At 46.4% G+C, this 21778-nt stretch overlaps 2 protein-coding genes across 2 annotated transcripts; both read right to left on the reverse strand.

Moving 5' to 3' along the window:
* Nucleotides 1-554: 554 nt before the first annotated feature.
* shbg (sex hormone-binding globulin) lies at nucleotides 555-4799 on the reverse strand. Its single transcript, XM_070854959.1, has 8 exons — nucleotides 4698-4799; nucleotides 3905-4002; nucleotides 3322-3511; nucleotides 2974-3135; nucleotides 1773-1929; nucleotides 1434-1570; nucleotides 1033-1234; nucleotides 555-688 (listed from the first exon to the last, which is right to left on the reverse strand). The coding sequence occupies exons 1-8, from the start codon at nucleotides 4797-4799 to the stop codon at nucleotides 555-557; spliced, it is 1182 nt and encodes a 393-aa protein (XP_070711060.1).
* Nucleotides 4800-6584: 1785 nt separating this feature from the next.
* On the reverse strand, nucleotides 6585-21097 carry zbtb4 (zinc finger and BTB domain containing 4). The gene is made up of 2 exons (XM_070854536.1): nucleotides 21029-21097; nucleotides 6585-15222 (listed from the first exon to the last, which is right to left on the reverse strand). The coding sequence occupies exon 2, from the start codon at nucleotides 15204-15206 to the stop codon at nucleotides 9657-9659; it is 5550 nt and encodes a 1849-aa protein (XP_070710637.1). The 5' UTR covers nucleotides 15207-15222; nucleotides 21029-21097; the 3' UTR covers nucleotides 6585-9656.
* Between the last annotated feature and the right edge of the window lie 681 nt (nucleotides 21098-21778).

Here is a 21778-nt window from a genome sequence, read left to right on the forward strand (position 1 = left end):
TTTACTGTTAACATGGTATCACACACACTGAGTGGATGGTACGTCTCAAACATTATCTTTAACAAACCACTAGAGGGAGCAAAATCCATGCGGTAAATCTTTTTCATTCATACCCCTCTCAGTATCTATCATTAGTATTTAATCACAGTGTTTGGACTATTGGGAGTTATTTAGCCTTAAACACTAACAGTAAAAATCACGTTCATTGATAGCCACGTAAAGGAGAATCCTGTTTTGTTTAGAAACATACTCTTACACCTACCAAGGTCACAAAACCACTCACATATTTCAGATTAATCAGCATATTCTGTTAATGATGATGGGAGACATATTTATTGCACAACATATTCATATTTTATTGGAAATTATCCAGAATTTAAAGGTTAATCGTCATAAATATCACATTTGACTACATAATGACTATTAGTAATCTGATAGGAAGGTTTAGCAGTTATTAGGATATTGTAATGCTCTGTAGAGGCGAGTCTCTATAATTTTGGTCCAATCTGCTGCAAACATCTAGTCTACATATTGTATAAGCACACTTTCATGCTCTATGCAGGACAGCTGTGAGAGGAGATGGACTTGTGTTTGGCGGCTAAATCCAGATCCAAGTCTTTCCCTTGGACCTGGATCTTCTCCAGACAGCCTGTTAAGAAGTGGGAGCCAACGTTGTCGTCACCCTCACCTGGAAAGTGAAAAAGAGGAGGAAGAAAATGAAGATATATTTTAGCACATCAGGTTGTTTTCTTGTGCTGTCAGTGTTATTTCTCCTCCTGAATGAATGATGTGTGAATGGGTGAATGAGGATGTAATGTAAAAGGGCTTTGAGTAGCTGAAATTACTAGAAAGGCGCTATACAAAATAAAGGTCATTTATTTATTTGTTTTCTGTGTGTTTTTTTCTGTAAAGCTTGTCTCCAAATCAAATTCCTCTTTCTGCATAGTAATACGGGACCTTAACTTTGAACACACAGACACTGTGTGCAGACATTTTAGAGGCATACGGCACATCATCGCTGTTTAATCTCACCTAGGAGACCTCCAAAGGCCAGACGACCCTCTCTCCATGTGGTCATATATCCAGGGCGGCTCACAGGACTGATAGTTAACAAAGTGGACTGTGATTCGTCTTCATCTTGAAATACTTTTACAGTTGTCTGAAAGGTTATCACCAGTCTCTTGAGAGTGTCTTTCATGGTCATTTTTTCTTCATATAAACTGAGGGTGACCTCCTGCAAATAGAAGAGAGAGACGGAGGAAATAACTTAACATAACCCCCGTGGATAAATGAATGGTGGCCTCCAACCCGTGTGTTTGAATGATGAAGCAAATGTTCATGTAGGCCGCCGTTACACTACCACGGGCAGCTGTAAACAGATGCTAGGAATTACGGTAAATTCAGTTCGACTAATGTCTGATTCATGCACATACCTTAGTGTTATTATTGGCCACTAAAGTGAACATCAAGTCTTCCCCAGGAGCCTTGATGCTCAATATGGTCCCATCCATCTTACTGAAATCTCCCCAAATCTCAATCTTGACCCCATGATCTGCCTCAATGGGGAAAGCTGCAGAGGATAAAAGAATAAAATAACTCATACAATTAATAGTATTTGTGTTGCAGTTATTTGTTAACCATCCAGTAAAAACCCACTTATTGTCCATTACCATGTTAAATCTGATTATCCGAGCCTGTTGGAGGGCTTGTTATTATATGAGGGAGTGTTAGCACTTGCCCATATCTTGTATAATCAGGTACAATATTCCCACCTGAGATGTTGAAAATGGCAAATCCGTTGCCGGGGAAGTAGCTGCCAGGTTGGATGTTTTGATAGCAGGGCCAGAGATCCTCTGCCTCTGTCTCCCAAGGAATAGTGAGGTTTAGCCAGCGGCCGCTCCGCAGACAGCCATCCAGTCGCGGCTCGAACTATGGCAAAGAACACAACAATACACTTAGTGGAATAATGAAGTGCAAGACGAGCAGAGAAGTGGGAATATGTGATTGGTTCGAGATTTGGTCATTTTTCACTGCACATTGTCACAGAGCCATTACAGCGTGCTTAATACAAGAAATCCTCCTCAAAACCCCCCTACAGTATTGTTACACTTTACTAGACCCCTCTAATGGTAGTATGTCTATTTTATTACAGAGAATAGCCAATAAAGTGTTGACACTAAGTCATGTAGCAAAAGTATTTCCAGCACAAAGCCGCAGCTCCAATACTCATAATTTTGTGCTGATATGTATATCGTACATGGATATATCTGCAGAAGAAGAGGCAGACATGCTGCCAAATGACTCAATAAACCAGAATGCAATGCAGCCACCAAAGAGCTTCCTTTGAAATACCAGACATATGTTTTGACAAAATAATCCCAACTCAAGGCCCACTAGCTGTTCTTTTTTCCTGAGCTTTAATTGTGTCATACAGTCTTCCTCAGTGGTTTCATCCATAGTACCTTTAACCTCTAAAGACCTGGCGTACACATGCGTGGACATCACATTTTGGGTTATATTACCATAGTAGTTAGGCCGTATGTAGGCCGTATGGACATGTATGTGGGCAAAATTGTTGATATTTCATATTGTTTTTTGCACCGTGATTTTCAAAACATGTTCAAAATATGTTTTGTATGTGTTATAAATACATGCAAAAGCAGTCAGGAAAAAAACTGCTATGTTCAGGGTGGAAATAAAGAGTTTTGCACAAAGGTGACTTTAAGACAGGAACAGCACACTCTTATGCTGTTGCTGCATCACTGCTACTTCTTTTACTTCTCGCTCATGACAAGTTCATTTTCTGGTTGTTGATGAAAGTCATTATGGGAAATGTAGGAAATTGGTATATAAAGCAGAAGTACGTGCTGAATACATTGATGAAAAGTGGATCAAATTACAAATGTGGAATCTATTGAACAAAACAGATAAAAGAAAGACCCTGGGAAAGTATCCCGGGGTGGATTAACATACCGGAATAATCATCCTTTCCTTGTCGACCAGGATCCCACCAAGGGCCAGTTGCAGTTCACCTGACAAGACATGTTGTGCATGTTTGGACTGCAAGCCCACCGTCAGGCCGGTGGAGCCGTCCACATCTAGAATCACAAAATGCTCTTGGTTGCTCACCTCCAGCTTGGTGGCACCAGGAGCACAAGAAGAATTCAGACTAAAATGTCCCGTTTTGCAACACATGTCACACATTTGGAGTTCTATGTCCGCGTGGTTTGATCATTATGTGGCACTTGTTTCTGAGATTTTTGATAATTCAAGACGTTGCATCTTGATTGACAAGAAAATCTAATTGCACTGCAGACTCACTGTGTGCCATTTGCCATCATTGAGCTTGGGGCCGCCTGCCACACCTAGGAGGGCACCTGCTTTGCTCATCTGCATCAGGGGGATGCCATCTTTCAGGGACAAAACAAACCATTCCCCACCGTTTTTGGTGTGTCCATAGAAAATTGCACCTTCTGGGTCAAACGTCCGCAACTGAAATGATGATTTGATACTGCAGAAGCAGAAAAATAGAAAATAAAGATGATGATTCTCCCCCTTTTTGTTTTGACTAGTTTAATTTAACTTAATGCTGACACTATTTTAGCTTCCAGTTCATCCAGACCAGTGGGGTAAAGGGGAGTGATGGTTTTAGGAACCTACAGTTGAAGAAAGACAATAAAATGAAGGGATATTTAATAATTATGTTATTAAAAGTAAAGGGACTAGGATCAGCAATCTACCAATGGGACTAGAACTCCTACTACCCTGTACCTGCTTCCACATATTCTCCCCAGTGTTAATATTTAAATATACAAGAGCCTTTTCTCCCTCCTTCACCATTGATTTTCAGTGAGTGGTTTTTGTGGAGCCCTCGCGGTGCAGCGGTTTGATCCTGCTGACGTACATTCTGATATCACTGAAGTTGACTGTTGTGTGGATCAGCGGCCTCCAGATGTCTCTGTCCTGGCCGAGGTAGAGCATAGCTCCGCCTGAGACTTCTTTCTGGGAGACACAATGTTCATAAGGTATTAATTTACCACTAAATCATTACTTCAGCTCTTCATTCCACACTGTTCACATTCATTAAAACCCTGCTGTGCTTCCTTGTCACATATCCTGATTGGTTAGTGGTTGAGCCCATATTAAAATGAGTGATGAACTTCACTCAATTATTGATTCACCTTAAAAACTTAATTACTGTTTAACAAGGGAAGTGTGGCTACTCAAATCCTGAAGAGGTAATGAAGTTCAAAATCAATGCGGAGTCGTTGACAAGAAAGACATATGGCATCTAATTACAGTATATCAGTAGACAATGGCTATCATTAAACCTAATGGAAAAAATCATCAACAGCTGGTGGTGTTGTGGTGATGTCGCTTACTCCCCCCCCCCACAAACTGAGCAAAGCTCAAAGTCTAAAGAAATTATCATCAGGGCAAACAGGGCATACTCCTAATTTTAGAGTGAGCAAAACAATAGTTTAAACATATCACAGGAACCATCCATAGATTTAGGGACTTAATTGAAGCTACAAAATAGATAAACACAGATTATCTACCACATTTATATAATGTGTTCCTTTGTTTTTCAATGTGGCCGATAGACACACGAGCTCTTGAGACTATTAGATAGAGATTGATAGATAATTGATTTTTAATACAACTGAAAACTCTTCATGAACTCTTCATGAACGTACCTTCCCCCGTCCGTTCCCCTGTCCCTCAGCTCCCCACCCCAGCAGAGTGAGGGTCAAAATGAGCTGGAGTCCACCTGCCATCGCTTTCCAAGACACAGCCATCCTTCAGTGCTCTCACCCACCCAGGTCTCCAAGTGTGCAGTCTCCCACGGCTTTATGTAGTCTGCGGACTCAAAGCTATCCTGAGGAGTAGGTGTGAGCTGGCCGGAAGGCAAATATGCCTTGGTCAGTGCAGGTCATCGATCCCTGTGTCATCGAGTGATTCTTTGCAAAACTGTAGGTGGGTAAATGATAGATAGGTAAACGATAAACAGGTACACAGAGGACAGAAGAGAGTGAAGATGTCAGAGGCTGTTGTAGAAATGACTGTAATAGAAATAATTACAAATTCAGCAAATAATATAATAATAATAAATATTTCATGAACCTTGTATTTCCATCAGCCTGTCGATCTCCTGCCTTTGTGGTGATTCATGTAGAGTGGACACGACTGCAGGCCAGGTGACTGACCTTAGACAGACTACTGATGTGTGTTTACCCATTACACAGGAACCTTGATTCACCCCCACTGGCTATGACTGACTATGTGTTGTAGAGTGAGGGGGTGAGGGAGAGAGAGATGAGAGGGGGGGAGCTCTTCAAGTCGCAGAGCTCTTTTCTGCTGGCTGCATTCCTGTAATACAGTGTCCTTCCAGGAAGGCTGTGATAACTGGGAAAAACTGGGAAAAGTACAACACAAACACACACAAAGGAACAAAGACTAAAAGTACTAAAAGGTCAAACCACACAGTTTTCTTTCTCATATGTGCGCTCACAGTGTGATGCTGTGTCGCTGAGTGTGTGTACAGCAGACAAATTGATGCCACGGTAAGAACAGGACAGGTGCAAACAACATTAACAAAGGCTGGGTTCCATTTAGCTGGGTACGTTTCTGTGCCCTGTTGTTGTGCATGCTGGCCCATAATCGTGCCTTACTTGACTACAACAGAGATATCGTTAATGTTGTTAGTACCACCTGAGCTTTTCCCACCATGTCAAGTCAAAATGTCTGCTGTGAAAAAACACACATTGAGGTAAACTAATTCAGGGCTCTGCAATGCTGACAAACTGAATTCATTAGTGGCAAGAGCACTGTGGCTTTAAATCACAACCATCCTCGAGGCCATGAATGCACTTTTGTTTTTTCACCCTTGACATTTCAGGATGAATGTTTTGTGAAATCTACTCAATTTCTGAAATTCTTTCATTCATATTCATTTTCGTCAGATGACGATTCATCTCCGGCATCATACTCTGAGAGTGCAAAGACGAGTGAGTCACCAAGCTGACTTGTGTCTGTCTGAACCACCAATCACCAGCGGGAAAGCGCTCATTCAAGGATGGTAAGATATCAGTTCCCGACTCTGCCGAGAGGAAGCTTTGGTGAGCCTCTGGTTTACATCCACAACAGACTTTCAGGACACAGTGTATTACTATAAATTTGTGGAAACCATGACACTGTGCACTGTGGTTAATGTCACATAAAAGAAAACTCCATGGAATGAGTTACCAAAGATACTAAAATACACTCACCAGTGAAACAGAGAAGATATTAATTGTACAAAGTGACAGATGTTAATTGCATCAGTATCAAACAATGGATCATGTGCTTACAAGAAGTGCCAAGAATGTTTACAATTTGTTCTGCTTTTACCAAATTCGCTAAATCTTAAGCGCACATTTCACTGGAGGATCCACAGGGAGGATCAAACAATGTTAAAGCAGGCATCCGCCAACTTTAAGCACATGGTTCCCATTAGGCAATCTAGATCAAAAAAGATGAATAGAGACATAAAAAAAAATAAATAAATAAAGAAAAACACGAGACCAAACTAGAGCTGATTTCATTGGGTCATCAGGTTAATACTTTATTTTGTTTGATTGCAGCAGAGAAAAAGAGGGAGACGGAAACAAGGGGAGAGAGAGAGAGAGAGAGACAGAGAGAGAGAGAGAGAGAGAACAAGAAGAATGTCGGAAAAGGAGACTACAGACTTTGGGAGAGCTGTGGCTACAAGCCTTTGTATCAAATCTAAAGACAAAGTCATCAGGCAACATTAAAACATCTTTTAAAAATAACATTGACATATTTTGTGGGCTCTATATGGCACAGTATTACCCTAGACATGTACACGATACCAAAACAGTTTAGCCACACCCCTACATCTATGAACAGCTTCATAGCAAACAAAGCCATGAACTCTATCTCCAAATTATACTGTAATTTCTCAAGAAAATGCTCATTTACTATTCAAATTTCTTATGCCATAACAAGGCACCTTAACAGTTGAAATCTGGCAGATCCACATCTTACTATAGATAATTATTTAAATATCAAAGCAGAGGCACATTCATTTAAACTAAAACATACAGTAAATAGTTGAATATTACCACCAGATTCCAGTCCAGTCACTACAATACGTTGATTTGCATGCTTTTGGTCTGTATGATAACCGTGATGGCAAACTATGGCATAAGAAATGGTCCAAAAACACAAACATGTCCATCTACAGGAATGGCTTGAGATAGTGTATTGGAGACAGCAAGGCTTTTTTACACTGAAACTAACCCACAGAAAAGTGTCAAAGAACAAAAAAAAACAAAAACAAAAAACAAAAAAAACAGGTGGCCCATATGCTGCCGAGGGATATGCTGCTTAGGCAGATTTACAGTATTTTGGTTTTCTTATTCACACAGTCACTCACTCTCGTACACGAAACACGTATGCCTACACGCAAAAAGGCTTGTAACCACACCCAAGGGGATGCTTGTGCACCCCTGCAGTTGGTCACGCTGTGTTTTAACACTCCTGCCTGAACCAAAAGTGCCATCACACACACACACACACACACACACACACACACATGCTGAAACATATGTACTTCATTCAGAGGAGGTGCAGTGTGCGAGTGTATGCTCGAGGGAAGAGGGAGAATTGAACAGCTCCTAAAATAATCTTTTCCAAACTGTGGACTATAATGAATGAAAAAAATATTAACAGAGAGATATGGAAGATGAAGAGGCCGGAAAATATAAAAGGAAACAGAAACAAAAGCTGTGCGCACAATGCCAGATTTGCTGAGGATATAAACGGTTAGGAAGCAAGTGTTGCTCATGCTTTGTGGATACAGAACCCAAGTTTACTGACATGTTCCTAGGACTACTGTATATATGCATACCAGACGTTATACGGTTCTTTAACAGGTTATTTGTGTCAAAACAGGAACAAAAAAGGAACTGAAACCAACTCTACCATTAATGCAGCTGTACTTCATTAACCTCATGACTAAATTTACATTCATATTTTTAAGTTTGATCCCCCTTTTCACTGAAGCCATTTCCATCTGGTAAGAGGGCTAAACAACATAAACAACAACATAGTTTAACAGAACAAACATATAGAGATAACATGACACATAACAAAAAGGCCCCAGGAAGGCACCTGGGGAGTTTCGGCCACCGCTTTGGCCTTTTCCTACCTCTTAGTAAATGACACGGGGCAGGAGGGGAAATAGTTCAAGCTATTTCCAAATTCCTCTCAGTTAGGGAGCAGGACAACGTTTTTTGTCCCTAAAGTCATTTCTGTGGGGCCTTCTGACTCAAAAGTCCAACAGTTTTGTGCCCATATATTTCTTATCCTATCCAGAAATAACTCAATACCCTGAATCCATTTCTCTTTTTCCTTCCTTGCTGTTGCTTTCTTCTTCCTGGCTTAGGAAATGGAGCCTTTTCCTCTTCCAATCAAAGAGGAAAAAGCGACGCAAGATGAAGGCTGACTGGTCTTTTTTATTCTTTTCCTTTTTTATGTGAAGGAAATGAGATGAAAAACGGAAGTGCAACGGTCTACCAGCCTTTAATTCTTACCCAGTGGCCAGCTACATATCCAAAGCAGCTACAAGTGTCCCCTTTAAGTGACCACTACTTTTCTACTTTGTGCACATAAGGTATAAACTATGGTGAATGCTATACAGATCCTACAGTGTCATCTGACCACAAAGTCGCCAGGTTAGTTGAGACATTAGAAGCTCAGATGATCTGTCATTGTCAAAGACTCGCGTCCAGCCATAGCATTGACTTCTTAATGATTTGGATATGAGGAATCACTTCTAAATGCACTTCTACACATTGACCTACAGTAGCTATTCCAACCAGAGTAGGAATGCTGTGTGCGTCTCACACGGAATGATCTCGCCATTCACACATATACTCCATCACTCACACACACACACGCACACGCACACACAGTCACACATATGCAGTAATACCTGCTTAAGCCCACCTCTGCATGCACAAATTCCAACATAAATGTGCATGTACATGCTCATATATAACTTTCATGGACAGTTTAACAACAGGGTGCACCTGCAGTCTCATTTTCTCATACAAACACACGCAATGTTTGAGTTGCTCAATGCTCCACTTCCAAATGTTAAGTAAGGACTCTTCTGTCTCATCCCTTATCCTTGCCCACACAGGCCTTCCCTGAAGAGCGTTTATCCTCGTTATGCGGTGACTATAAAGGGAAGCAGACTGAACTAATTTTTCACACAACACACACCCTGTTAGCAGTTCTTATTCTTATAGATAATATAATGAGTCAGAGAGGAAGATTAATCAAGCTCTAGAACTACGACACACTACAGTAAGACAGGAGAGACGCGGAGAAAGGTGAGCAAGAGTAAAGAGAGGGGAGTATGATACGTCGCTGTAATATCGGCCTCCCTCCCCATTTCTTTGCTCTTTCTCCTCCCTTCAACCTACTCCTGATATAATGCCTAGCTCTGATCTCTACTGAAAAAACGAGTGGCAGGGGTACTGTGCGAGTGTACTTATTGACCCAGTGAGCACGCACCCCTCCCGCTCCCATCCTAAGCAGGCCAGGCCGTCCCCACTGAAATATGTTCCTTATAGTGCTTCTGTGTCCTACGGTTTGCTGCTGCTGCTGTCTCGTTGCTTCTTGCTGCTGCCGCTGCTGCTGCTGTAGAGGCTGGGATTTGCCACAAGGGGGTGAGGAGCTGCGCCCATGTAGGGCCCAGCAGTGGCTGCGTAGTTGAAGATGGCGGGGAGGAAAGGCAGAGGCTCCACTTTGTCCCCTCCAGGTGCCATCATATTCAGAGCCACAGGAAGAGCCGCCAGGTTGTACGGGTAGGCCAGCAGCTGGGGCCCATAGAGCAGCTGGTAAGGGTCCGGATAAAATGGCAGCTTAGCCAGGTCCCCGCCATTGGGGACCATCATTTTCCCCAGTGGGCCAAAGGGAAGTGCTCCAGCAGGATAGGAGGACATGAGCAGGTTTTCCTCCTGCTTCTTACCAGAGCGGTAGCTGTCCGGCACAATTAGGGGTAGGGGATAATTCTGGGAGGGGTAGCCCGCTGGGATGGCATCCCCCTGCTGGGAATCTCTGGAAGAAACAGTGTCCTGGTGCTCCGGCTCAGGTAGTTGGGGGGCGCGGGGGAGAAGCAGAGCATGAGCAGAGGGGCGGTCACCAGCACCAGCTGCTCCAGTGGGCAGTGTGAGCCTGTCGAGTCCTTGTGAACTGGAGTGAACCTGGCGATTGGCTTGAGCTAAGAGTCCAATAGCTGAAGGGGACCGGCAGGGGGACTTGGGAGTGTGCCTGTGTGAGGAGGGTCCATTCATAGTGGTTTGAGTGGGGATATGTTGGGGGGACGGCACAGGGCTCAAGGGCTCCTCTTTAGGGACCAGCAGAGACACCTGGTTCTCTGGGGCGTGTGCAACTCTACTCATTTGCTGGGCCCTCTCTATCTCTTTTTCTCTCTCTTTCACCATTTCTTTGTCCCTCTCCCTTTCTCTCTGTCTCTCCAACTCCCTCTCTTTCTCTCTTAGCCTCTCTATCTCCCTCTCTCTGGCTAGAATAGAGGACATGGTCAGGTCTTGTGCTTCATTGGGAGAGGGACTCCTGGACAGAGACTGAACTCTGAGATCTTGGACCAGAGGTGGTTCCTCATAACCTGCATGTAGAAATATACCACTCCCACCCTGCCTCTCTCTGTCCATAATGACCCCATCCCGTTTCATAAATCCCCCCTCAGAGCTGAGAGCTGTTGTCATGGAAACAGGGGGAGCAGCAGTGGTTATTCTGGTCTGTGACGTCATGGGCACATTTGGAGAGGTGTTGGTGGGTGCCACGATTTGCACAGGGCTGGGTATTCTGTGGATCTGGCTGTCTAGGTTCTTTTTGCTCGGGGTGCGGTAGTCCAGACACTCAGGTCCATTCATGACCAGCACGCTCTGGAGAGTAGAGGGTGTGGCAGGCGTGAATTCGTGTTTAGTGGGCGTGAGGTTAACTGGGCTTTCTAATGGAGGGTCTGCAATTTGTGGGCTGGGCTCTCTCTCTGGAGCTGGATGTGTGCGCTCTGTCAGTTCTGGTTTGTCACGGGACTCTGACATGTGATGTTCATCTGTCAGTTCACTGAGATGGTCTTCATGCTGCTGGGATGCCAAACAGTCACCACTGCTGGGCGGGTCTGGCGCTGAAAAGCTGATAACTGAAACAGAGAGAGCACTGGGAACCTGTCCTTTTTCAGTGTCTGGGTCTCTGCTAACAGTGTTAACAACTGTCTCTGTTGATTTTGGCTCTGAGTCCTTATCGTCATTTTCTCTCTCTGGTGAACTGCTTAACTCGTGGCGTCGAATATGGCGAGTTAGTGCTGAAGATGTCTTGCACACCTTATGACACTGTGGACAGGTGTGTCGTGATAATGCTCTTCTGCTTAGGCGGCTTGGACTAGAATTGCTCCCTAGTATGCCTACTTGCCCCCCTTTTTCTTCGTCATACTTTGCAATGTCTGGCACAGTTTTAACACCAGCCCCTTCAACCTGTTCGCCAAGTGCCACTTTAGGGGGTGCAGAGGATGCCTCGGTGGGCTTGGGATGCTGGGCTCTCTGGTGGTCTTCCAACTTATCCCTGGAGGGGAAAGTGGCGCAGCAGAAGAGGCACACAAACTCGAGCAGATGGCTCAGCTCGTGTTTGTCTCGCTTCCTGGGGCTTGAGAACCAGCGGCCACATGTACCACACTCTGCTGCGTTCCCATTAGTCCAAGGCCGCCTCTTTATTCCCGTAGGAGCCACTGAGGTAGACGCAGGAGGCTTTGGAGAGTGCAGAGGAGGAGTGGAAACCTCATGACGGGCCTCCTTAACTTGTTCCTCTGCGTCTTTGTTTTGCTCCTTTAAAGGGGCAGAGAGATAATCTTTTCTTTTCTCCTCTCCTTTGTCTCTGTTGGCTTTTGACAGTTTTACGACATCCTCAATGTTCCCATCCTCTTCCTCATCTTGCGATCTATCTGTTTCTTTATTCACATGATTCTTGAGCCTCTCTGCTCTCCTCTTCAGTCGGATGGAGCGCTTGAACTTCAGCTTCCTCTGCCAGCTTTTGACCCTCTGTAGGTGTGCTTGGGCCTTTCTCTTAGGCTTGTAGGAGTAGTAAGGCCGCCATAAATTATCCTCCATGTCATGGTCGCTGTCCTGCTCACGCACCTCCTGGCGGAAGTAGTACTCCCTCACTTCATCAGACGATTTGGAGCTCTTTTTCCTGATCTCCTCCTCCTCCTGCTCCTCCTCCTCCTCGTCCTCCTCCTCCTCCTCCTCACACTCTCCTCCCTCCTTCTCACCCTCTGCTTCCAGGCTGGCTCTGCGGTGGAGGCGGTGTTTATGGTGATGATGGTGGGAGTGAGAGTGGCGTGGTTCCTTGGCTTCCCGCACCGATGATGTTTCACTCCGTTTGGTTTTCGGGGGAGAATGGCTCTTGTCTCTCCTAAGGTCTGTCTCAGAGATGCTGCGCTTTACTATGGCTTCCTCACCGATACGTACAGTAATCTGACACAGTGGCCCTGCCTCTTTGACCTGTGACCCTACTGATGGTGTCAACTGCTTTGAGTTAGAGATGTCACTCTTGCTGTGGGACTTGCGTGACTTGTGAAATAATCTCCCTGTCTCTGCATCATGTCTACCTTTTGAGGACTCCTCTGTGGTATCAGAACTGTCCCTTGACCTCTTTCTATGATTATCTGCACTATCCCTTTGCTTTTTGATTGGCCTGGGACTGGCCTTGTATGATGTCTGACTGCTGCTGGTTTCAGGGGAAGGGCTGTTTATTGGGCTTTTTTCACTTCCAGAAGTGACCTGGTTACTATGCACGATAACAGAGGATGATACTGCTGTACCATGAACTATGACAGACGGTTTCGTATGGCCATATGTTATCACAGAAGGCATGCTTGTTTCTGTGCTTCTGCCAGTCTTGGGAGTTTTGGTTTTGCTGCTACTAGACATTTTGAAGCTGCCGCTGCCTCTCCCTTGCTCTAACTCTAGGCCTTCACTGTCATGTTTTCTAACTTGAGGCATGTCCGTTTGGGGGAGGGGTGATAGTGCGGAGAGGTCCCCGTGCTCAGCAGCCACAGAAACAGGGAAGCGATCAGGGAAGGCATCTGGGTCAGGCTTTACACTCTGAGGGTGGGCTCCACTGATAAGAGTTTGTAGGTCCCCAGGGCCCAGAGTGCAGCCCAGGCCAGGCATGGAGAGGGAAGGTGTGTCAGACTGTGGAAGTAGCAGGCCATTATGCAAACTGTCACTGTAGGTCTTGTATGGTCTCTTCTGGGAGCGCATGGGGAGAAGGCGGTACAGCTTGAGGGCATTAGCTTTCTGCTTATAACCCCCATTAGCTGTCTTTTCACTGGAGATGAGGCTGGGATTGATCCCATGAATGGTCTTCTGGTGTGTTTTCAGATTGTAGTAGGTCGCGAAGGCATCCCAGCAGAAGATACACTGGTAGCGCCGCTCTCCGGTGTGCCACACCTCATGCTTCGTGCGGTACTCAGCCAAGGCAAAGACCTTGTCGCAGTAATGGCATGGATATCTGCGGCGCCATGAGTGTACATTAGAGTGACGCTTCAGGCTGGACAGGGTCATGTAGGAACGCTCACACACAGAGCAGAAGTAAATGACATTGCCATCTACCACCTTCACAAAATGGTGCTCATCACCCTCTAGTAGCTCTGTGGCTGCTGCATCATCACCTTGGATACGTGCCAGGAGGCTCCGTGCTTTCTTCCCTGGCCGTGCCTTACTGATGTCTGTTTCTCCCACAATCACTCCCCCCTCCACTCTCACCTCACCCTCCTCCAGTGGCTCCTCCTTTGGCTGCACAGTGAGAGAAGGAGGGCCCAGGCTGCTGGAGGGTAGGCCTGGCACCCTGCAGGAGGCCTCATGGGATTGCAGTCTCTTGCTGTGGATGAAGACTTTGCCACAGTAGCGGCAACTGAGGGCGCGGCTGCCGCGATGCAGCCGCATGTGGACTGTCAGGGAGGAGGCCGAGCTGAAGAGCCGATGGCACACCCCGCAAATCAGCTCGGGCTTCAGGCTGTCAGTGGGGGAATAGGAGGATGAGTGGGGGGGTGCGGTAAGACCCTCAGATGGGGGAGGAGGAGGCGGTGGTAAGGGGGGAGGGAGGTGGAGGGTGGGTGGGTGAAGACTTGGTCCATGAGGGCTTCCCACTTTCCCAGCTGGTCTTCCTGTTATTTTCTCCCTCCTCTCTGCATCCCCACCTCTCTGATAGGCTGACGTGCCCAGACTGAAGAGGATCTGGGCAGTTTGAGAGGGTGAGGCTGTACCGTTGGCCACCCTGTGCCTCTCATCCCATCCATCGCCACCATAACAGCCCCCTACAGACCCGTTGGAAGATCTAGGGGGTGACCTGTGAAACTGAGTCTCTGGATTGAGTTTGGAGCACTTCAGTGGAGGCGGGGATTTTATGTCCTTCCTGATAAGTGCATGAGCAGTCATAGGAGATGAGGAGGAGGATGGTGAGGAGGACGGAGAGCTGTCGGGCCTCAGGGGCTTAAAAGGTCTGTGCTTTACGTCCGTGGTAGCATCCAGTTTCCACAGCGACCCCTCATCTGAGCTCTTGGAGGATGGCCGCCGTCTGTGAGGGGAAGGGGAGGACGAGGAGGAGCTACGACAGTGGTTTGGAGATGTCAAAGAGGCCGGGAGGGGGGCGGCACTGAGTGGGAAGCTTAGGGTGATTTTTGCATTTTTAGGTCCATCAGCCATGTCCTCCAGCCTGTCCTCCATCATGGCCTCTCCCCGGCCTCCATGCCTTTTACCCTTCATTTCCAACTGCTCAGCTTCCCCTTCCTCCTCCTCTTCTTCAGGCTGGGAGGCCACTCCAAGACCGTGGATTGGTTTGTGTAGCCCTTCGATCTTGTGCGAAATGTAGAAATTGACAGGCAGGTGCAATGGTGAGGAGGCCCGCACTGGTTGAAGGGTGTCTACAGCCACTAATGGCAGTGGCGGGGAAGACAAAGGTGACCACCGCTGACTCTGGTGGCACGTGGCGTCCTTAGTTGCACTGTGTGTGTGGTTGCAGAGGGGAGTTAGCCCAGCAGCCAGGTGTTGTTCACTCAGACGTGACTGAATAAGGCCCGCTTGTAGGGGGTCCCACACCTTCTCACCGGACACCATGACCAGCGCCCGAAATCTGGAAGAGAAATCAGAAAAAATGTGATAGCATTATAAACATCTTTAGATAAATATCCAACACGTAAGTTTACATCAACATAAAGCAAAGAATTAACATTACACCTAAAGCTTTTGCAGCAGCAGTCATGACGCCTGTGGAACACACAACGGAAAAGAAAACTAAATGCCCCAGCAATGCTGAACTCCAACAGCTCAGCCAGGAATGGTGAGTGAAAGGAGGGAGAGGGCAGGGGGAAGGAATGAATCTGCGGCAGTGCTGGTTTAGATTTCAGCGTGCCACAACCAAGCCTTCAAAAAGGCATTCCAGAGATCCATCTCTCTCGGCTGTGACACAACATTCCCTATGCCTAATTGGAAGGCGTTCAGATTTAATCAGAATAGAGTGTTGACTTAGATCCACAGTCCTATTGCACGTAAAAATTGTCCCACTCTCTTGCTATTTGAGCAAGAGCCTTGTTAGCCATTCCTGGCAGTGGCTAGTATTTGCCGGGCATGACTCTAACCATTTATTTGTGAAGGCAAAAGCGGGGGGGAAAGGAAAGAGGGGAAGAGGAGAAGGGAGGGAGATTGCATGCGTGTGCACAGGGAAGGGGTGTTTTTCCGCCCTCTGCATCCGGTACAATCTCAGCTAAGCTGTTGGCGATGAGCGACAGGCTATTCTCATTTCCATTCTAATTCGACTGCCATAGTGGCGAACGTGGCCCTCCTACATTTTCGCCATACGTCAGAGAGCTGCAGATTCACATGTGATAGGCAATGTGCTGTTATTACTTATTTAAAATGGGTGCATCTGTTTAGCTCTGCAGAGTGAGGAAAAGAACGGAGACAGTATAAGGCCATAATGATGCGACGAGAGAGAAGAAAAATCCTCAGTCATGCTTTTCTGCCTGCGTTTTCAAGCAGCAAAGCAGCCAGGAAGGCAGGCCGCTGTAAAATTCCACAGGCAGCCCTGAACAGGCAGAAACTAGGTCAGCACTGTTATTGCAGAGGGAAGAGGAGGGAGAGAGAGAGAGAGAGAGAGAGAGGGTGAGGATGAGGGAGAGTGAAAGGGTGATAGAAAAAGGGAGAGAGAAAGAGAGTGAGGGTTAGTGAGAGAGCAAGAGACAGAGAGAAGGAGAGGGGAGGAGGAGGAGGAAGAGAGAGAGAGGAGGGGGGGGTGAAACAGGAACAGTCAGACACACTGCACTGTCAGACAGACGGGAGCCCAGGCAAACACCAACACACACAAAACAACCAGCACATAGACAAACATATAATCACGCACACACACTCACACTCACAAATATACATGCATGTCTACGCAGCACTGTACATACACTCAAACGTGCCCACAGGCAAGAGAGACGGGCATGAATAAAGTAGTTCAACTTGTAAATGACATTCAAAACCAAAAGGTGAATCTGAGTGCAACACGACACTGAGACTGAGGATACAGGTGGAATGAAGTATAGTCAACAAAAGGAAAACACAAGTGTCTACTAATGACGTACTCAGTGCAAGCAGAGGCACATGCTTTTGGTTGTTCGGGGACAGCAAACCAGTTCATGTCTACTGGAGATGATTTATGTCTAAAAACAAGGATGCACAATCCTGTCTCGCCAGGCTTGTTATATTTTGTTGCTCTGGCTTGAAACAGGCCGTCGTTGTCACTCACATTTGCTGAGCGATAGATGTTGTGCAGGAAATCCCTTATGGCAAGCGGCTGTCTGCTACAAGTGGGCGGACACCCTGAGAGACGGTGCTAAGGCTAAAAATCCCATCTGATGCTCGCGCCGCGGACAGGAAAATGCGTATGACGCCCCCTCGTTCTTTTTCTTTATCTCCCTGTGACGCACACAGCCGCTGCACAAGCAGAGCCTGCATGACACACTGTCTGACTGTGAGAGGGAGGTTTTAACACGCTTTAAATGTACCGGATTTACTGGTACATACAGAAATGTGCACAGCAATGCATAGGACATGCTGGAAAAGAACACTTTTACCCCTTTCGTATTTGTGCGGATGAGTGGATACACTCATGGATCCGTCTGTGCAACTCAGAGGCACAAAAACAAATGTGATCATGAATGTGGCAAGGACCCTAAAGCAAAATCAAAATAAACAGCAACCCTGTTCCCACACCTCTCTGCAACAGGATGTTCTGCACAAACAAACATGTTGGCCTGCCTATGAAGTGTTCATCTATTTACGCTCGTGGCACCACAAAATCTCAAAGCACGAACAGGTTCTCCGCTGGTGAAGGATAAATTACGAACTAGACTCACGTAAACACTAAAGACACATTATAACGCATTGGCTTCCATATAACGACGGACGCTCCTCACCGAGAGGCAGAGGGGACGGATACTTTTAGCCACGCACTGATTCAATTTATCAGACGTGAGGCAAAAATAAACACTGCTGGCTTTTCATTCTGGGAATCTCATTTTTTTCATTCTTTAATGTTCAATAATTATAAATAGCACAAACTTGCAGATACGTCTACCTCTCTCTGCCACTTAAGTAACGTTTTGAAATTACAAGTGCTGTTTGGTTCAATTATCCAAACATATTGCCTGCTTAAAGTTTGTGACCACTTCAAACCAGCAGAATTTTTACTATGTGACTCTGAGACACTTTGCCGCACACATCTGAAAAATATGGATGACTTTATGACCTTGAAGCCATTAATTAGTGATCAACTGACTTTAAACAAAAAAAAAACAGGCACTAGGGACTGAAGTGGCCTTGCATAACATAAGACAGGACAGCAGAGGAGTTTGGCCGGTGCGCCTGCTCAAGGCCTTGAACCAGCCGTTGAGCAATCTGTTTATTCCAGACTGAAACTGGTACATGTGCTGACAGACAAATAATCGGATTCAATGCTTGTTTTGTTTTGTTTTTTCTTTCCATCACAAAGGAAATTCCTCAAAAATCTAACCACAGTTATTGTGATATTTTGCAGCTCAAAGAGAAAGGGCATGCACGCTAAAACTTAATTTGGTTCTAAAACAAACTTTTGACTGCATTTTTTTATTGAGAATGGGGATGTCTGATCATAGCAAATTACATTTTTTATCGTTCTAGTGCCACTTCATTTATTTCTCATTTTAATATGAATGTAAACAACTAACATTTATACCAAAACCTTACTGTTACAGCTCCTTTAATAGAATAAAGCTTAAGTCATCTCTGCTCTCACCATTAAAGGACAATTCTGGTTTTATTTTCCTAGTTTTGGCCGTCATAACGCTCACTAAAGTACTTGCTGAGATCTGGGAACACAGCAACATTGCAAAGGCTTATTGTGATGGGTCAAGGAAAACGGGCAGTAAATGAACCAAAAGTTTAGACGTTATTTAAATCACTATTTTGAGGTTTTAATTTAGGTGATAATTCCTCATTGCACAGGAAGAGATACTGGTGCCTAAAGTACGGCAGGTCAAAGTGGGACCAGGAAGTTGGTCTGCAATTTAGGTATTTCTTCTCACTTTTTATTGCAACATTACCGCATTCACAGATCTCAGTAATTAAATTGCTGAACGCACTATTATTATTACTGATAGGAAATTAGGAATCATGGCCAAAACTACAACAATAACAACCAAGTTGTAATAAGCCAGAATTATCCTTTAACTATATATTTAGCAGTGATGTGCCGTCATTGTGTGTGTGTGCGTGTGAGGGGTTAAGGGGAGTGCCTGCAAGGCAGAATGTGGGGGGCCTCGGTGCTCCAGCCGGTGAGCCAGCGGCGAGGAGCATGTGGGAAGGGGAAGGTGTCGGTTGGGCTTTCTCCCCAGTGAGGGGCAGCCAGGGGGGCCCCACTATCAGAGCAGCAGTTGGTCTGTGAAGAGAGGGTGTATGTGTGCGCGTCAGGGTGTGTGTGTGGGTGGGTGGGTGGGTAGGGGGGGGCATCGTTAGCAAGAACAGCTACTGAACTCTCCACAACCCCCCGGCCAAGACGGCGTGGTGGAACCAGCCAGATGGGATAGAGGGAAGGAGGGAGGAGGTACGGGGAAGGGAAGTTGGTATGGGTCGGGGAGTGGTTGAGCGGAGGTGGTAGTGATGGTTGTGGTGGTGTGAGTGGGGGAGGTAGGGGTAACTTCAAACATGTCTCCCCTATGTTCACATTTCATGGTTTCCTTGTCTTTCAGATCCCCCTCAGCATGACTGACTGCATGCCCCCTCATCTCCCCCTCCCCACATGTACACTGTTATATCGTGGTGTTTTCGCATGCCACTCCACGCACCAGCGAACCTGCCCAAGTCTAAAACGCCATGCTCTCCACGCTCTGTTAGCTCTCAGCTCAGCACGTAATTCCCATAATTCTGCTGCAACAGAATCAAGGTAGGAATTAGGAAACAGTGAGGCCAAAAAAGTACCCCTGGAGAGAGGTAACACTACACCGGTGACCTTTTTGAGGTAATTTCCCCAAAATCATTTTCAATTTCACACGCAGTCCCTGTTGAAGGAGGTATAAAAGCCCTATTGGAGTTCTCTGTCTCAATCAACCAGGAAACACACGAGTATTAGCGAGAACGAGACAGAGCGGCATGTTTACAAGAGTCACCATTAACTGCAAGTATGTGGTAGGCTAGAGAAGATGAAGCGCTGCACCAGCTTCCTGAACGCGTCCACATCCTTTATGTTTGTGGCATTGAAAACAAAAAAAAAAAAAAAAAAAGCACGATCAAACAACTCGGCCTTGCAATCCGCAAGACTTGCATGTTAGTGCTTGTATACCCGGGGCTGACAAAAAGGCCCGAAGGCAAACACAGCACGCACAATTTATCTCATGTATGACCTAAACACAAATGACTAAAATAAAAAAAAAGCTGCCACTGCTGTGACAACATCATCTGTGTGACACCACAGAGCAGCGACAAACTACACTTCCTTATTGTCTGACCTATGACCCCTAAGCCTGTGGCCGTGTGCATCATATATCCCATACATTGCGCACAGAGGCTTGGCTTGGCACACATGAAAAGCAGGAATGTGGAGTAGTTGGCAGCAGATGCTCTGTTTTGGAAAAAAAAAAAAAAAAGTAAGGGTATGGGCAGCAACAACGGGGTTGGTGACATCAATATGCCCTCTGCTGCTCTACCAGGGACAACCTCCAGCAAAACAACAGGCTGGTAAAATGGAGGACAAACTGGGCGGCCCAAATCCGAAATAAGAGACAGAACCAGTCGGTGGAGCTACAGATGTTTACCGCAGCCTGCATGCAAGTTTTCCCCTCAAAACACTTCCTCTGGTGTTGTATTAAGTTGATGGGCAGTGGTGGGAGACTGGCCCATCGCGTTAAGACCCCCAACAACAGAGCTCACATCTGCTCTGACGTGCGCTGGCCGCCCCCCCTCCCCGGTCTGCGGTGAATCACGGAGACGCAAGTGGCTCCGATAAATTAAAAGTTTCATCACAATCTCAAAACGAGTCATCGCTCTTGAAAAAGAACTGCGTGGTGCGCCAGCAGCAGAGGGGAGGATGAGGGAGACAGGGCCTGTTACTGGCACGCACACGCACGCACGCACACGCACGCACACATACACAGACGGACCCAGCACGGGCGCGCACGCACGCACACAAATACGCTTCCACAAACGCGCACACACTGCACAAATGCGCACACCCACCGACACTCACGCCCCGACACACGCGCAGTAAAATAAAAACCTTTTCCTCCTCTTGACGCGCGGAGCGACAAGCGCCACAGCAGCGGAGTGAAGCAGCGAAACAAGCAGGAAAACAACAGAAATCAGCCTCTCTTCCTCTTATTCTCTCTGGATGTCTCTCAGGAAGGCAAGCATACAAGACAACGTACCTCGGAAAACCTCCTGCTGCATCTCTGCTGCGATGTGTTCTCTCCCCTCACACTCCCTCTCTCCCTCTCCCTCCCTCTCTCTCTCTCTCTCTCTCTCTCTCTCTCTCTCTCCCCCTTGGTCTGTGTATGCGCACGTCTGAGTGTGTGTGTGTGTGTGTGTGTGTGTGAGAGAGAGAGAGAGAGAGTCGGAGTGAGCGCAGGGAGAGGCGGTGCGCACACACACACACACACACACACACACACATGCAGGCAGCAGTGTGTGAAGACAGAGGGCAGGAGCGATTCTCACACTCGAACTTGGTTGCTCTCCCTCACTCACTCCCCCTTTCTCTCTCTCTCTCACTCCAGTTTTTGCCTCTGACACACGATTCATAGTGTTTTTGCTCTTTTTTTTCCTCTGCAAGTGACCCCCCCCCCTCCATCCTCCTGCACCCCCCTGAATCCAATCCTCTTTTTATTTGGAAGTGTTGTTCCCTCTCTCTCTCCCTCTCTCTCTCTGCACACACACACACACACTCACACACACACACACTACTTTATATACACAAAGCCCAGCGATAGGGAGAGGGAGGGAGAGGCAGAGGGAGACAGAGTGGGAGAGCAAGCAAGCAAGAGGACGCCATTTAAGCAGTTTGTTACGAGCACTGCAAGTCCCCAAAATGGCTGAAAACAAACAGGAACCACGCCAACTCAAAAAACCTGGGCACGAGGATGGTTGGACGGACACACAGACAGGGAGCGAGAGGAGAG

The sequence above is a fragment of the Pempheris klunzingeri genome, chromosome 23 (genome assembly GCF_042242105.1).
Source record: "Pempheris klunzingeri isolate RE-2024b chromosome 23, fPemKlu1.hap1, whole genome shotgun sequence".
NCBI classification, from domain to species: domain Eukaryota; kingdom Metazoa; phylum Chordata; class Actinopteri; order Acropomatiformes; family Pempheridae; genus Pempheris; species Pempheris klunzingeri.

Bases quoted from the DNA above. Each gene is read 5' to 3' on its own strand.
- shbg (XM_070854959.1), bottom strand. From the start codon at position 4,799: ATGGCTGTGTCTTGGAAAGCGATGGCAGGTGGACTCCAGCTCATTTTG. The intron at 3,512-3,904 runs GTACGTCAGCAG...CTGCTTCTGCAG, and splicing joins AACTTCAGTGATATCAGAAT to TATCAAATCATCATTTCAGT. The intron at 1,235-1,433 runs GTATGTGCATGA...TTCTATTTGCAG, and splicing joins TGGCCAATAATAACACTAAG to GAGGTCACCCTCAGTTTATA.
- zbtb4 (XM_070854536.1), bottom strand. From the start codon at position 15,206: ATGGTGTCCGGTGAGAAGGTGTGGGACCCCCTACAAGCGGGCCTTATT.